At 43.6% G+C, this 14,490-nt stretch overlaps 1 protein-coding gene across 1 annotated transcript in view; it reads left to right on the forward strand.

Moving 5' to 3' along the window:
* The first annotated feature begins 675 nt into the window (after window positions 1-675).
* LOC119331303 (F-box/LRR-repeat protein 15-like) overlaps window positions 676-14,490 on the forward strand; it is a 15,860-nt gene continuing 2,045 nt past the window's right edge. Inside the window, exons 1-13 of the mRNA XM_037604473.1 lie at window positions 676-1,483; window positions 3,255-3,516; window positions 3,611-3,743; window positions 5,382-5,481; window positions 5,559-5,756; window positions 5,842-6,112; window positions 6,223-6,321; window positions 6,406-6,494; window positions 7,130-7,229; window positions 7,332-7,502; window positions 7,705-7,857; window positions 13,450-13,610; window positions 13,715-13,913. Of these exons, the coding sequence (XP_037460370.1) occupies window positions 1,065-1,483; window positions 3,255-3,516; window positions 3,611-3,743; window positions 5,382-5,481; window positions 5,559-5,756; window positions 5,842-6,112; window positions 6,223-6,321; window positions 6,406-6,494; window positions 7,130-7,229; window positions 7,332-7,502; window positions 7,705-7,857; window positions 13,450-13,610; window positions 13,715-13,913 (2,355 nt within the window). The 5' untranslated portion in view covers window positions 676-1,064. The remainder of the gene's footprint in view (window positions 1,484-3,254; window positions 3,517-3,610; window positions 3,744-5,381; window positions 5,482-5,558; window positions 5,757-5,841; window positions 6,113-6,222; window positions 6,322-6,405; window positions 6,495-7,129; window positions 7,230-7,331; window positions 7,503-7,704; window positions 7,858-13,449; window positions 13,611-13,714; window positions 13,914-14,490) is intronic.

Raw genomic sequence — 14,490 nt, forward strand, 5'->3', positions numbered from 1 at the left:
CCGAAGTATACTCGCGAGCCAGCGGCCTCCAACTCACCACCGTTTCCGTCGTGCGCAGATCCGCCCAATCCGTGCAGCCTCAGGCCACCGCTCTGGTACGGACACCGCTTACCCTTGCTCCTTACCTTGCTGGCGTGTCCCTCCTGGATTGAACTGAAACCGTCTCTATTTTTTTAACATCCCCTCATTCACTAGGAGCAGCGGGCAATGATCCGAAATGGTAGAAGACCGGGGGAGGAGTTTAGCTGCCCGGAATTTGAGCTCCCAGTCCATAGTGCAGAATGCACGATCCAAACGGACCAACAACGTTGGCGGAGATTGTTCGTTGGACCAAGTGTACCGCCGTCCGATCAGGTCGAGTCGGTCACAAACCTGACCGGAGATTCATGTCCCACCCGCAAAAGAAATAAAGGGAGATCCATGTCCCACAAGGCAGAGCGATGGCATCCACTCGTCTTCACAACTCCGAACTATCTGCCCCATCGGTCATGGTGAGCGACCGCAGAAGCATCCCGTAAAACGAGATGCGTTAAGCAAATGCAAGGCCCACACAGGAGCAAAGCCCGGTAAAAACTTGACTGGCTGACAACAAGGCCCCTGCCCCCATGCGCCACTTGTCAGAGGTAACATCGAGCAGATTGGCCGCAACCTACAACTCCCACGGCCCAAGCAGTCTCTCTCTCTCTCCCTCTCACCCTCGCCTCCGCTCCCCCATTTCCGAAGTATACTCGCGAGCCAGCGGCCTCCAGCTCACCACCGTTTCCGCCGTGCGCAGATCCGCCCAATCCGTGCAGCCTCAGGCCACCGCTCTGGTACGGACGCCGCTTACCCTTGCTCCTTACCTTGCTGGCGTGTCCCTCCTGGATCGAGCGTCAGCCGCCGCCCTCCAGCATCCCTAATCCGGTTCGACCAAATTCGGTGTAATTTGGCGAGGCGTCGGCCCCAATCGTTGGAGTTTGCTCGTGGTTCGTGGCGGGCTGGTGTCTGGGTCGCCGGAGGTTGGCCGAGGATGCTGGCGGAGGGGGTAGTTCTAGGGTTAGGATTTGGTGCGGTGGTGTGAGGCGATGGCGGACGGGGGAAAGATGAAGGGCGTGGAGGGAAGCGGCGAGGGTACCGGGCATGGCGAAGATATGGACGAGGAGGCGCGGGAGGAGCTGGAGCTCGCACTGTCTCTGGGGCGCCGGGGTTGGCATCTGCCGCCAGTGCCGGTGCCGCCGCCGGCACCTGCCTTGAGATGGTCGATGGTCTTCCCCGCATGGGACCCTGACGCTGCCGGGAGTTCGCGTGCTGCTGAGAGCGTTTGGGATTCACCTCCTGTCCCACCACTCAGGTTCCGTGACATGTGGGGAGGTGGTGGCGCAGACGCTGATGCAGGAGGCGCTGGCGAGGCTGAGGAGCACAACAATGTCGAGGAAGAGGAAGGGAGTGAGGATGGAGATCGGGACCTGCAGAATAAACGTCCTAAAGTGGGTGCTTTTGGCGAGTAAGTTCCTCAAAGATTGCTACGCTTTCTATTGCATTGCAGCCTTGCAGCTGTGTGGATTGTTAACAAATTTGTTTGGTGGATTTTTTGTCGCTACTAGTTCTGTTTGCAGGCAAGGATTGTCACTGATGTCATTTTCATGTAGTTTGGTTTAGCATAGCCACCCTGGAAAATCAGGGAATGTGGTAGAGAGAATTTAATATTTTTACTTGTCACTAGAAATGCTGAGATGGGTAACAAATATCTTTGCTTGCAGCGGACAGAGTGTCCCCCTATGGTTTTCTTGGCACATATATCCTTCTGTAGAGCTAACACTATTTAATTTACTGCGTTGAAGGGACTATCTCTGATATGATCTGTGAGAAACTCTAGAATTAATCTTGCATACGGCAACTCGTATTAACCACGTGACACTCTTCTTCCATAATTCATTTTTTCCTAATTATGTTTCATCCAGTAGTTACTTGCCTCTATGCATTGCTAGCCCATTTCTTTGTGTGCTGCGTCCTTGCAAGATCTTTTGTATTCTCTCTGACTACACACAGTACTATGGCAGATCAAGTTGATGAACCTAAATAAAATATAAACAATATTTTCTTGATATTTCAAGTACATTTTCTTATTTATACATGTATGTTTAGGTTTATTCCTGAGGGGGAAGAAAACTATAAAAAAACATGGAGTTACAAGCACATTTTTTAATCTTATATTTGACCTTTATTTGTAGGTTTTCTAGCACTACATAACTGAAAAATAAGAAATATATTTTTTCGGCAATGACATTTTCTTTAACCATACAAAGCACCAATTTCTTTTTATGTGGTAATTGAAAATTGGGATTAATTAAGAGACAGTAACTATAATAAGAAGGCAATAAGTATAGGAGTGGGGGTGGGGGTGGGGGGGAGTCTAATCACACTGGATGGAGAAATATGGAATTGAGCTAAAGATTTTGGACGACTCAGATTCAAAGTATCCCATCCACTTGTGCTTTATAGTGCTTTATATTTATATTACAATTCGGATGATATGATATGGTGTGGTAACTGAAAATTGGGGATTAATTAAAAGACATCAATTATAATAATGAGACAATAAGTATAGGAGTGATTGGAGGGGGGAGGGGTCCTAATCACACTTGATGGGCAAAAATGGAATCAAGGTAAAGATTTTTGATGACTCAGATTGAAAGTATATCAACTCATGTTTTATAGTTTGTATGATATGATGTATAGGTTTTGCAATTTGTAATGCATATTTTTTCTGATATCTTGATTATTCCAAATAGTATCCCCTACATGTTCCGCATAGTGTTGTGGTTTAGGGTTTCCTTCTCTAAGACATTAGACTAACAAGGAAAATGACCACCTTAGATTCTCCTGAGTGTTGATGATATCGTATTTGAAGATAATAGACTGCATCAGTTGATTATTTTTGTTTTAGCCTGCCTTTTACTGGTGCTGTGATGGTTATAGGTGTATTAATGTGGTTACTACTTGTGTTTAACTAGAAATTTTGATTGAATAGTTGGTTATTTCGCTTCATTTCTATCTGCTGGATTGCATTCGATGCACACCAGATGGGTGTCATCATACAGCTATGTTTTGGACACCTTTTAATTCTGTCTTACAGGGATCCCTGGGAAGTTGCTTAGATTGTTGTTGGAGTCTAGTGGGCTTACCAAAAAATTGTTCAACCTGTTAATCAGTTATGCAAATTTATTAATTATGGTTCTCTTGATTAGTAATCCTTGTGTACTTATATTTTTCAGAGAAAGCTCTGGTGTTAATGCATCCTTCTTTGGATATGAAGCACCACATTTGCATGCTTTTGCTGAACATGACCATTTGAAGCTGTCACATGGTCCAGAAAATGAATTGGATTTTGGTTTGTCGCTTATCTCAAATGATGGTGGGAATGATATTCCAAGGGAGACCAACAGCCATGGTGTCTGTGATGTAGAAAGATCAGGTGGAACAAATGCAGAAGATCTTGAAATAAGAATGGACCTATCTGATGATCTCTTGCACCTGGTGTGCCTCTATGTTTCTTTAATTGTTCTCTGTATCCACATATTGCTACCGCTTCATTCAACTTTGACTAAGTTTTTTGAATGTGCCATTACAGATATTCTCCTTCTTATGCCAGAAGGATTTATGTAGAGCAGGGGCTGCCTGCAAACAGTGGCAGTCTGCTAGTATGCATGAGGATTTCTGGAAATATTTGAAGTTTGAGAACACCAGAATATCTCTGCAGAACTGTATGCTATTTGCTTTGCTCTGTCGTTTTCATTTATTTATTTAATGCATGCGGCCTGAATACAATTGACATGTGCATACTCTATGTAATAACTTCTGTTTGAAATACATTTGAATAATGGGTGCATTGAGACATCCATATGTCTGTGAAGTAAGGAGGTGGTAATATGTAATCCATGATAGTGATGACTTATCTACTGCCATTGCAATGAGCCATTAGTGGCATGCAAGGAAAGGCAATGATACAATTGTCCAATTATTCAGGGTTTCCGATTTAGTTGCATTGCCGGGCCTTTAACCTAATTAATAATGCCCCCGCAAAAAAAACCTAATTAATAATGGCAAGATCGAATTGCGTCCCACAAGATTTTTTCAGATTAGATTGCATTCTGTCGTTTAGCTGAGGTTGTTGGGACCTACCTCTATATAAGTTGAGGCAACCCATTGACATTAATCTGCAGCAACTGTAATCACTCCTAATTTCGTATTCTATGGTGAAGTCACATTATCACTCTCTTTTCAGCCTTCGGATGTGTGTTGAGAGGTCCTGATTGGATGTATAGTTGTGCACCAGTGTCATGGTTTAGCTAAGAATTGACCGCTTGAGTATCATTCTCATTATTTTCCTTTATTATATTCTGACCTCTGTTCGATTGTATGATCAATGAATGCATATTCATTCATTGATATTATTGCAAGTATGTATATACAACAACAACAACAACAAAGCCTTTAGTCCCAAACAAGTTGGGGTAGGCTAGAGGTGAAACCCATAAGATCTCGCAACCAACTCATGGCTCTGGCACATGGATAGCAAGCTTCCACGCAGCCCTGTCCATAGCTAGCTCTTTGTCGATACTCCAATCCTTCAGGTCTCTCTTAACGGACTCCTCCCATGTCAAAATCGGTCGACCCCGCCCTCTCTTGACATTCTCCGCACGCTTTAGCCGTCCGCTATGCACTGGAGCTTCTGGAGGCCTGCGCTGAATATGCCCAAACCATCTCAAACGATGTTGGACAAGCTTCTCCTCAATTGGTGCTACCCCAACTCTATCTCGTATATCATCATTCCGGACTCGATCCTTCCTCGTGTGGCCACACATCCATCTCAACATACGCATCTCCGCCACACCTAACTGTTGAACATGTCGCCTTTTAGTCGGCCAACACTCCGCGCCATACAACATTGCGGGTCGAACCGTCGTCCTGTAGAACTTGCCTTTTAGCTTTTGTGGCACTCTCTTGTCACAGAGAATGCCAGAAGCTTGGCGCCACTTCATCCATCCGGCTTTGATGGGGGTCGAGGGAGGCGAAATAACATGAAGTTTCAAACAAATAATCAAGAGAACAAACATGGTTTTGACTCCTGGGAGCACATGTTTGTTTGAAATTATTTGCAAATTTATTGGATAGAAGTCTGTTGTTTCTTGTTTGAAACTTGTTGACTATAATTTTATATATTTTTACCATAAATGCATAATTGCTCTACTAAGCCGTTCAGCTAAATTGCCCATCATTCTTATTGTGAAAGCTACAGGTTGTAACTAGTAGTTTAAGAATGTTCATTTAAGATGTTCTTTGTGATCCCACTGAATTACCTTGTGTTGCTTACCCGGTCTATCATTATGTTGCTTTTGCAGTTGTTAATATTTGCCACCGTTATCAGAATGTGACAAATCTCAATTTGTCTGGTGTCTTAAGTGCAGAAAGCCTAGTGATTGAAGCAATAACATTCTTAAGGTTTTTCACCAGTCATTTTCTTTCTTCGCTGCTGTAATGATCTTCCTCCTCTCTTTTTCTAATTGGGTGGTTTTCAGGCATCTTAAGACCTTGATAATGGGCAAGGGACAACTGGGAGAAACATTTTTTCAGGCTTTGGCTGAATGCCCATTGTTAAATACTTTAACAGTCAGTGATGCATCCCTTGGTAGTGGCATTCAAGAGGTAACTGTTAATCATGATGGATTGCGTGAACTTCAAATTGTGAAGTGCCGTGCACTCAGAGTATCTATCAGGTAATAGCTATTTGTGCAGTTAGTTCTCCTGTGTAATTAGGTTTACATGTTTTTCTTAACTAATGTATGCTCTTTTACCATCCAGATGCCACCAACTTCGAATACTGTCTCTGAGGAGAACTGGCATGGCTCATGTATCACTCAATTGTCCTCAGTTGCTTGAATTGGATTTTCAGTCCTGCCATAAGCTTTCTGACACTGCAATTCGTCAAGCAGCGACAGCCTGTCCATTGTTAGCGTCACTAGATATGTCATCCTGCTCGTGTGTTACTGATGAGACATTGCGTGAGATAGCTAATGCATGTCAAAATCTTTCTGTTCTTGATGCATCTAACTGCCCCAACATTTCTTTCGAGGTTCGCTAGCCTATGACTTTGATTTATGCCTGTTAGATCATCCTTACCACTATTTACTGCATATATCATACATGTCTGACACATGTTCTCTTTGTTTGTTTCCATTGAAGTCGGTAAAGCTTCCAATGTTGGTAGACTTGAGACTATCAAGTTGTGAGGGAATCACATCTGCTTCAATGGGTGCAGTATGTTTTAGTCGTATACTTGAGGTAGTGATTCAGTCTCCCTTTGGTTATTGCTATGTGTATGATTTTTCTTGATATCTAATGGGATTTTCCCCCCAATCATTCCAGGCGCTGCAACTTGATAATTGTAGCCTGTTGACATCTGTGTCTTTGGATTTGCCACATCTCAAGAATATTAGTCTTGTACACCTCCGCAAGTGAGTGGGATGGCTTTTCATTATACTAGATGATACCCCGCGCATTGCTGCGGGAATTGGTTGCAATACATTTTAGTAAGATTTGGTTGTCTGGAATATGGATTTGAAAATGAAAATTGAAAATATATATGGTTTTTTGTATTTTGATCATAGTTCAAAAAAGCGCTAGGCGTTAATTGTGCGTTTTGCCACCGCCTTGCGCTTTACTGACCAAAGCGCATGCTTATGCGCAGTTATGCACAGATTAAGCGTAGTTATGCACAGTGCGTTTTGCCAACGCCTAGAGCCTAGGCGCGCTTAAGCGCTCGCTTAGGCGCACCTTTTTTAACTATGATTTTGATATACAGAATATAAGTGGCATTTTTCATGCATGTTGAAGAAATAGAAGTAGTGGAATTAATGAGGTGACTGTGCATGTTGAGCGAGAATATAATAGCATTTCCCATGCATGTTGGAAGAAATAGAAGTAGTGGGGTGATGAGGTGCCATGTTCGATGAGGTGGCATGTGTGCATGTTGATAGAAATTGAAGTAGTGTGGTTCAACTATTTAGGTATATAGGATTTGTTCGTTGTCAATGTTTTCTTACAGTTTTTCTCCCTGTTCAATATATGATTGTATTACCTGCCATGTTAGGTTTGCTGATTTAAATCTGCGAAGCCCTGTGCTTTCTTACATAAAAGTTTCCAGATGCTCAGCACTTCGTTGTGTTACCATAACATCAAATGCTCTTAAGGTTAGTTCATTTTTTGCATGCATTGCAGTTTTATGATTATGTTTACTAATTTAAATGAATATTCTTTAAATTACGGAGTGTTGAATTTGTGACTATCTGCAGAAACTGGTGCTTCAAAAACAAGAGAGCCTATGTAATTTATCATTGCAATGCCACAATTTAATTGATGTTGATCTTAGTGATTGCGAGTCATTGACAAATGAGATCTGCAAAGTTTTCAGTGACGGTGGGGGTTGCCCCATGCTCAGGTCATTAATTCTTGATAATTGTGAGGTATGATGTATGCACAGGCAACTTACGTTCTGGCCATTTATAAATCAACACATGGAACGTCACCACCTCTCTGCTAGAATAATTTCTTAATTAAGTAAATGTAGCGTTTTAATAGATACGATGTGACATTATTCCATTCCATCAAGTAGTGTCATTTGCTGGCAGCCTGTGTATTCTTGTTGATAAATTTTCCTCATCTCAGAGTTTGAGTGTCGTGGAACTGAATAATAGTTCTTTGGTTAATCTCTCACTTGCTGGTTGCCGTTCCATGACATTCCTGAAACTTGCATGCCCAAAGCTTCAAGTGGTGATTCTTGATGGTTGTGATCATCTTGAAAGAGCATCATTTTGCCCGGTGAGTTTTTTTGTTCGTTCTGCTTTTGAGATGTAGCACAGTTTTTTGGAGCTATGCCTGAATTGTTTTGCTGGTATGAACTACTCTTATTGTGTATGATACTAGCTAAATGCCAGTGCATTGCTACAGAAACTATTTTTTTGTTATATATTAATAGTTGTTTAAACACTTGTGCCATCATAGTCCCTGAGTTCGTATAGAAAATATCTCAAAATTTACATCAGGCAAATCAACCATATGTCCTTCGTAAGATGTACAATCGTGATAGTTTACATAAGAGGTGAATGAACCACCACCAACTCTATATGCGTATTCATTCACTCAACCCCCCTCCAAAAAGAGAGCTAGTAGTTGCACTCATACTATTTGCTTGATATGTACTCCCTCCGTTCCAAAATAGATGACTCAACTTTGTACTGACTTTAGTACAAAGTTGGGTCATCTATTTTGGAACCGAGGGAGTAGGCATTAGAATGGTGTGTTAAAAGGATATGTAGTTCTAAGAAGCACTGATATGGGGATTAGACATGGAGATGTGGGACACACCATCATAAAAAGATCCGGTCACAAGGAAAGTTTTGTATTAAAAAATTCCAGAAACAACCTTATGGAACACAACAAGCATAAATAATTAATTGAGTATGCAGCATGTATACAACAACAACAACAAAGCCTTTAGTCCCAAACGAGTTGGGGTAGGCTAGAGCTGAAACCCATAAGATCTCGCAACCAACTCATGGTTTTGGCGCATGGATGGGCTTCCAGTCATCCCTTTCCATGGCTAGTTCTTTGGTGATATTCTAGTCCTTCATATCTCTCTTTACGGACTCCTCACATGTCAAGTTTGGTCTACCCCGACCTCTCTTGACATTATCAACATGTTTTAGCCATCCGTTATGCACTGGAGGCTTGCGCTGAATATTCTCAAACCATCTTAGATGATGTTGGACAAGCTTCTCTTCAATCGGTGCTACCCCAACTCTATCCCGTATATCATCTTTCAGGACCCGATCCTTGTGTGGCCACACATCCATCTCAACATGCGCGTCTCCGCTACACCTAGCTGTTGAACATGTCGCCTTTTAGTCGGCCAACACTCAGCGCCATACAACATTGCAGGTCGAATTACCGTCCTATAGAACAATGTTTTTATGGAGTCCTTATATCGACGATATAACGGTGTGGTGTGGCCGTAGCCTGAAGCGTCCAGGCTCGCGATATGTTTTGCCGGTGGCGTCCGCCATACATGCGTGGCGTCCGTAGGTCGTCCATATGACGCATTTTTGGTCGCCAAACCAGAAATTGGACACCATGGACTAGGTGAGCTCGTGCATGCGGGAACAGCAGCCAGCGGTGGGAGAAATTGGTGCGCGCGCGTGAATAATCAGCCAGCGGCGGGAAGGAAAGAGCTTTCCAGACTCCAGAGGCAGAGAGCGAGAGCGGACATGGCAGGTTGAAATCGATGCATACCTCTGAGTCTCGACCTCGTCCTCTCCGGCGAATGGCCAACGACAGCAAGCTCCGCCTCCGCACCACCTCCCCTCCACCCCTGCGACCACTTTCCCCTCCTCCCGCCACCCCCCTCTTCCCTCCTCCCGCCAGTCCCTTTCCCCTCCTTCCGCCAGCCCCTTTCCCCTCCAGATCCAGCTGTGGGGCAGCGCCTCTGCTCCAATCCAGCACCACTGTTCCTCTCCTACGTGCATCAGGTGACCATCAATGTATCTCCCAGGGTCCCCCCTCCCCCTCTTCTTCTCCTTGCTCTTCCTCCCCATGCTGGTGCTCTGTTTCTTTTGTATCCGTCCTCTCTGTTCTAATTTCTGAATATGTGATGTACATGTACTACTGACTGCTTGTTGAGCTGTTGCTATATGTAGTGTTCAGTTTTGAGTGTAGAGGTATGTTTCTATGTACCTGTGATGTATATGTACTGCCTGACTGCCTGTACTACCTGGGCAACCACGAGGTATGCATGTAGATGTAGTCATGTACAGCTCATTTGGTGCTTCAGTTTGTTGTCATAACTCATACATATTATAGAGTTAGGTTATGTCTATGAAGTCGTGATTTAATTTGTTATCGTTCGCCATAAGGTTGTGTCTATGATGTCGCCACGCCATACGCCATAAGTGTTATAATGTTATGAAGGGGGTCGGTTGCCATAAAATGCGTTATGCCATAAAAACATTGCTATAGAACCCGCCTGTTAGCTTTTGTGGCACTCTTGGCACAGAGAACGCCAGAAGCTTGGCGCCACTTCAATCATCCGTCTTTGATTTGACGGCTCACATCTTCATCGACATCACCATCCTTCTGTAACATTGACCCCAAATTTCAAAAAGTGTCCTTCTGAGGTATTACCTGCCCATCAAAGCTAACCTCCTCTTCGTGCCTAGTAGCATTGAAACCGCACCACATGTACTCGGTTTTAGTTCTACTAATCCTAAAACCTTTTGATTCCAAAGTTTGTCTCCATAGCATTAGCTTCCTATTAACCTCCATCCGACTATCATCGACTAGCACCACATCATCCGCAAAGGGCATACACCACTTGTATATCTCTTGTGCTCATCCATCACCAAAGCAAAACAATTTGGGCTCAAAGCTGACCCTTGGTGCATTCCTATTTTAATCGGAAAGTCTTCAATGTTGCCATCACTTGTTCGAACACTTGTCACAACATTATCGTACATGTCCTTAATGAGGGTAATGTACTTTGTTGGGACTGTGTTTCTCCAAGGCCCACCACATGACATTATGTGTTATCTTATCGCAGGCCTTCTCCAAGTCAATGAACACCATATCCAGGTCCTTTTGCTCCATGTATCTCTCCATAAGTTGTACCAAGAAAGTGGCTTCCATGGTCGACCTTCAGGCATGAAACCAAACTGATTTTTGGTCATGCTTGTCATTCTTAAGCGGTGCTCAATGACTCTCCCATAGTTTCATTGTATGGCTCATCAACTTAATTCCACGGTAATTGGTACAATTTTGAACACCCCCCTTGTTCTTGAAGGTTGGTACTAATATACTTCGCCTCCATTCTTTTGGTATCTTATTGCCCGAAATGAGATTGAAAAGCTTGGTTAACCATGCTATTGCTGTCTCCGAGGCCTCTCCACACCTCAATGGGGATACAATCAGGGCCCATCGCTTTGCCTCCTTTCATCCTTTTAAAGCCTCCCTGACCTCAGACTCCTGGATTAGCGGTACAAAACGCCTGCTAGTATCATCAAAGGAGTCGTCCAGTTCAATGGTAGAGCTCTCATTCTCTCCATTGAACAGCTTGTGGAAGTACCCCTGTCATCTATGCTTAATTTCCTCGTCCTAAGAGCTGATCTACTCCGTCCTTGATGCACTTGACTTGGTCAACGTCCCTCGTATTCCTCTCTCAGATCTTGGCCATCTTATAGTTGCCCCTTTCGCCTTCCTTCGTGTCTAAGCTCTCGTAGATTTCCTCATAAGCCCGACCTCTTGCTTCACTCATAGCTCGCTTGCGGCCTTCTTTGCCACCTTGCACTTCTATGTTTTCTGCACTCCTATCCAGGCGAAGTCGTCTGAAACAATCTTTCTTCTCCTTAATAGCCTTTTGGACATCATCGTTCTACCATCAGGTATCTTTAGCTTCACTTCTACTTCCCTTGGACACTCCAAACTCCTCTAAAGCCACCTTACGAATGCAAGTCGCCATCTTCATCCATGTATTGTCTGCATCACGTCCTTCCTCTCAAGGGCCCTCCTTAATGACCCTCTTCTTGAAAGCCTGAGCTACCCCCCCTTGTGTTTCCACCACTTCGTTCTAGTGACTTTGGCGTGCTTATCCTGCTGGACACGAATCCGAAAGCGGAAGTCAGCCACCACAAGCTTATGCTGAGGGACAACACTCTCCCGGTATCACATTACAATCTAGGCAAGCATGCCTGTCTTCTCTTCTCGAGAGGAGGAAATCAATCTGGCTAGAGTGTTGACAACTACAAGTCATTAGATTCGATTCTCTTTTTAAAGAGGGTGTTAGCTACGATGATGTCGTAGGCGTGATCGAAGCTTAGGGCATCTTCTCCTGAATTCTTGATGCCATAGCCAAAGCCCCCATGCACCCCTTCAAAACCTGTGTTAGATGTACCCACATGGCCATTGAGGTCTCCTATGAAGAGCTTCTCGCCAATAGGTACACTCCTAACCATGTCCTCCAGGCCTTCCAAGAACTCTCTCTTGGTGTTCTCATTGTGGCCTACTTGCAGGGCATACACGCAGATAACATTGAGAACTAAGTCCCCTACCAGCTTGACCAGGATAAACCGGTCCCCATGCCTCTTGACGTCTACTACTCCATACTTGAGGCTCTTGTTGATCAAGATGACTACTCCATTTCTGTTTGCAGTTGTCCCCGTGTACCACAGCTTGAAAAACTTGACAGCGGTGGTATAAATATGCAGCATGTATAAAGCTAAAATATAATTTGAAGACATGAGATCAAACTATTGCCCGTTTGTTGTCTGGCTCTCCTTTTCATTGATAAATGATCCTTAATTCCTCATCCATGGTCTTTGCCTCTTTGGAGCTTGCAAAATATTCCTACATCATGTTCTCAACGCCAACATTGCCATCTGCCTCCCTTAAGTCTCTAGCAATTGCATCAGCACCTCAGCAATGATAGCAACTCAGCAAAGAAGAAAACCAGCTAGAAAGCAGCAAGCCAGCATTGGCAGCAGCACGAGAGGGAGGGGGGCAGGTGTGAGATTAGGATGTGGGGGGTAACGAGTAGAGGTGGCAGCATGGTCGCTGGAGTGGTGGCACTGTGGCAGTGCCGTGCGAGGCATGCCCTCTTGAGCAGAACGCTGGAGTGGCGGGGTTGGCACGGGCGACTGGATGTGGAGGATTCCAGCAAGCAAGAATATGCAGGCCACACTGGGGGAGGCAGCCACACAAGCTCGGGAGAGATGTCAACATGGTTGTTTTTTTTGGGGGGGGTGGGGTGGGGTGGGACGGCGGGACACTGGGGCAATGAGTGACAGCTGGCTGCCTGGCAGGATACCTTTTAGCCTAGGATTAGCTTCGTACTGGTCCTTGCCTGATCTGAACGTATCCCATGTGCATCCCAGCCATATCTCTTATTCTGCTTAATAATTTCCAATAAAAAGCGGGATACTTGGGGATGCGTATGACGAGGACACTACCTCCATGTCACCGTATTGGAGCTTTGGAGTTGAAGTTATTATTATTATTGAGCTTATAATTTTATTTGTCAGCTTAACCTTGTGAGGAGCTTGCAGAGGCTGTTTGAACACTGCCCCATGTTGGTGTATTGGTGCTTTAGATGCACAGTTGTTTTGCTGAGCTTATAATTTTATTTGCCTGTTACCCTTGTGAGGAACCTTGCAGAGGCTGTTTGATTTGTTATTTCGGTACATAGGCGGGTGGTTACTGATGCTTCAGAGGGTGGTTTTGTCTGTTCGATTTTCGTGGAATGATATATTTGTGAAACAAATGTTGAAGCAAACCATTGTAGACAATTGAAAAAACGAAATTCTCTTTTTAATTATTACCTAGATAAATAAATATATCTCTATGTTCTGATGCTTACTTCTTTTCTAGGTTGGTCTTGAATCCCTAAACCTTGGAATTTGTCCAAAGTTGAGTGTTCTACGCATAGAGGCCCCAAATATGTCTATATTGGAGCTGAAGGGCTGTGGTGTCCTTTCTGAGGCTTCAATTAATTGTCCTTGCTTGATATCTTTAGATGCCTCTTTCTGCAGGTTGTACCGTGCTTCTGAATCTCTCCTGTTCATTTTCTAATCTAAAGCAAACTGCTAAACATTATTTGCTGGTATTAATGGTTTCTGTACTATTTTGTGTTCAGACAGCTTATGGATGATTCGCTGTCCCAAACAGCAGAAGCATGCCCTCTTATTGAACATCTTATATTGTCTTCATGTTTATCCATTGACGTCCGTGGATTGTCTTCTCTGCATTGCCTTCAGAAGCTGGCCTTGCTTGACCTATCATATACATTTTTGATGAACTTGAAGCCGGTTTTTGACAGTTGTCTGCAGTTGAAGGTACCTGATTCAGGTTTCTTTTTTAAATATTTTTTTGTTGTAAATCTTGTCATGCAGCATATGGCAAACACAAAATCTTATTGAACTGGACTTGCTAATGTTACACACATGGCAATTGACGCCATTCTTTGTAATACATATATATTAAGACATCACACCATATGCCATATGTTCATTCTTTCGTCGATATGTTATATTGTACATTAAGAAATTGTTCCCCATCTATGTGGTACCATAGGGAAGATGGTGTGATGAGTATATTCTCTGCAACATTTATTAGTACTCCCTCCGTCCGAAAATACTTGTCATCAAAATGGATAAAAAGGAGATGTATCTAAAACTAAAATAGGTCTAGATACATCTCCTTTTATCCATTTTGATGACAAGTATTTCCGGACGGAGGGAGTAGGAGCAGTCATGGGAATTCATTTCTATTCTATCTTCTTGTGAACTGGTCCAGCATTTAGGGTTTTCTAATATGTGATGCTGTTACCATAATGTTACATGGAGTAGATATGTAATATGTCATGGTAAAATGAAATTACTCTGTTCTTACCGTACCTGTTTTTTTTGGGGG

This window comes from Triticum dicoccoides, chromosome 1B, assembly GCF_002162155.2.
Source record: "Triticum dicoccoides isolate Atlit2015 ecotype Zavitan chromosome 1B, WEW_v2.0, whole genome shotgun sequence".
NCBI lineage: Eukaryota > Viridiplantae > Streptophyta > Magnoliopsida > Poales > Poaceae > Triticum > Triticum dicoccoides.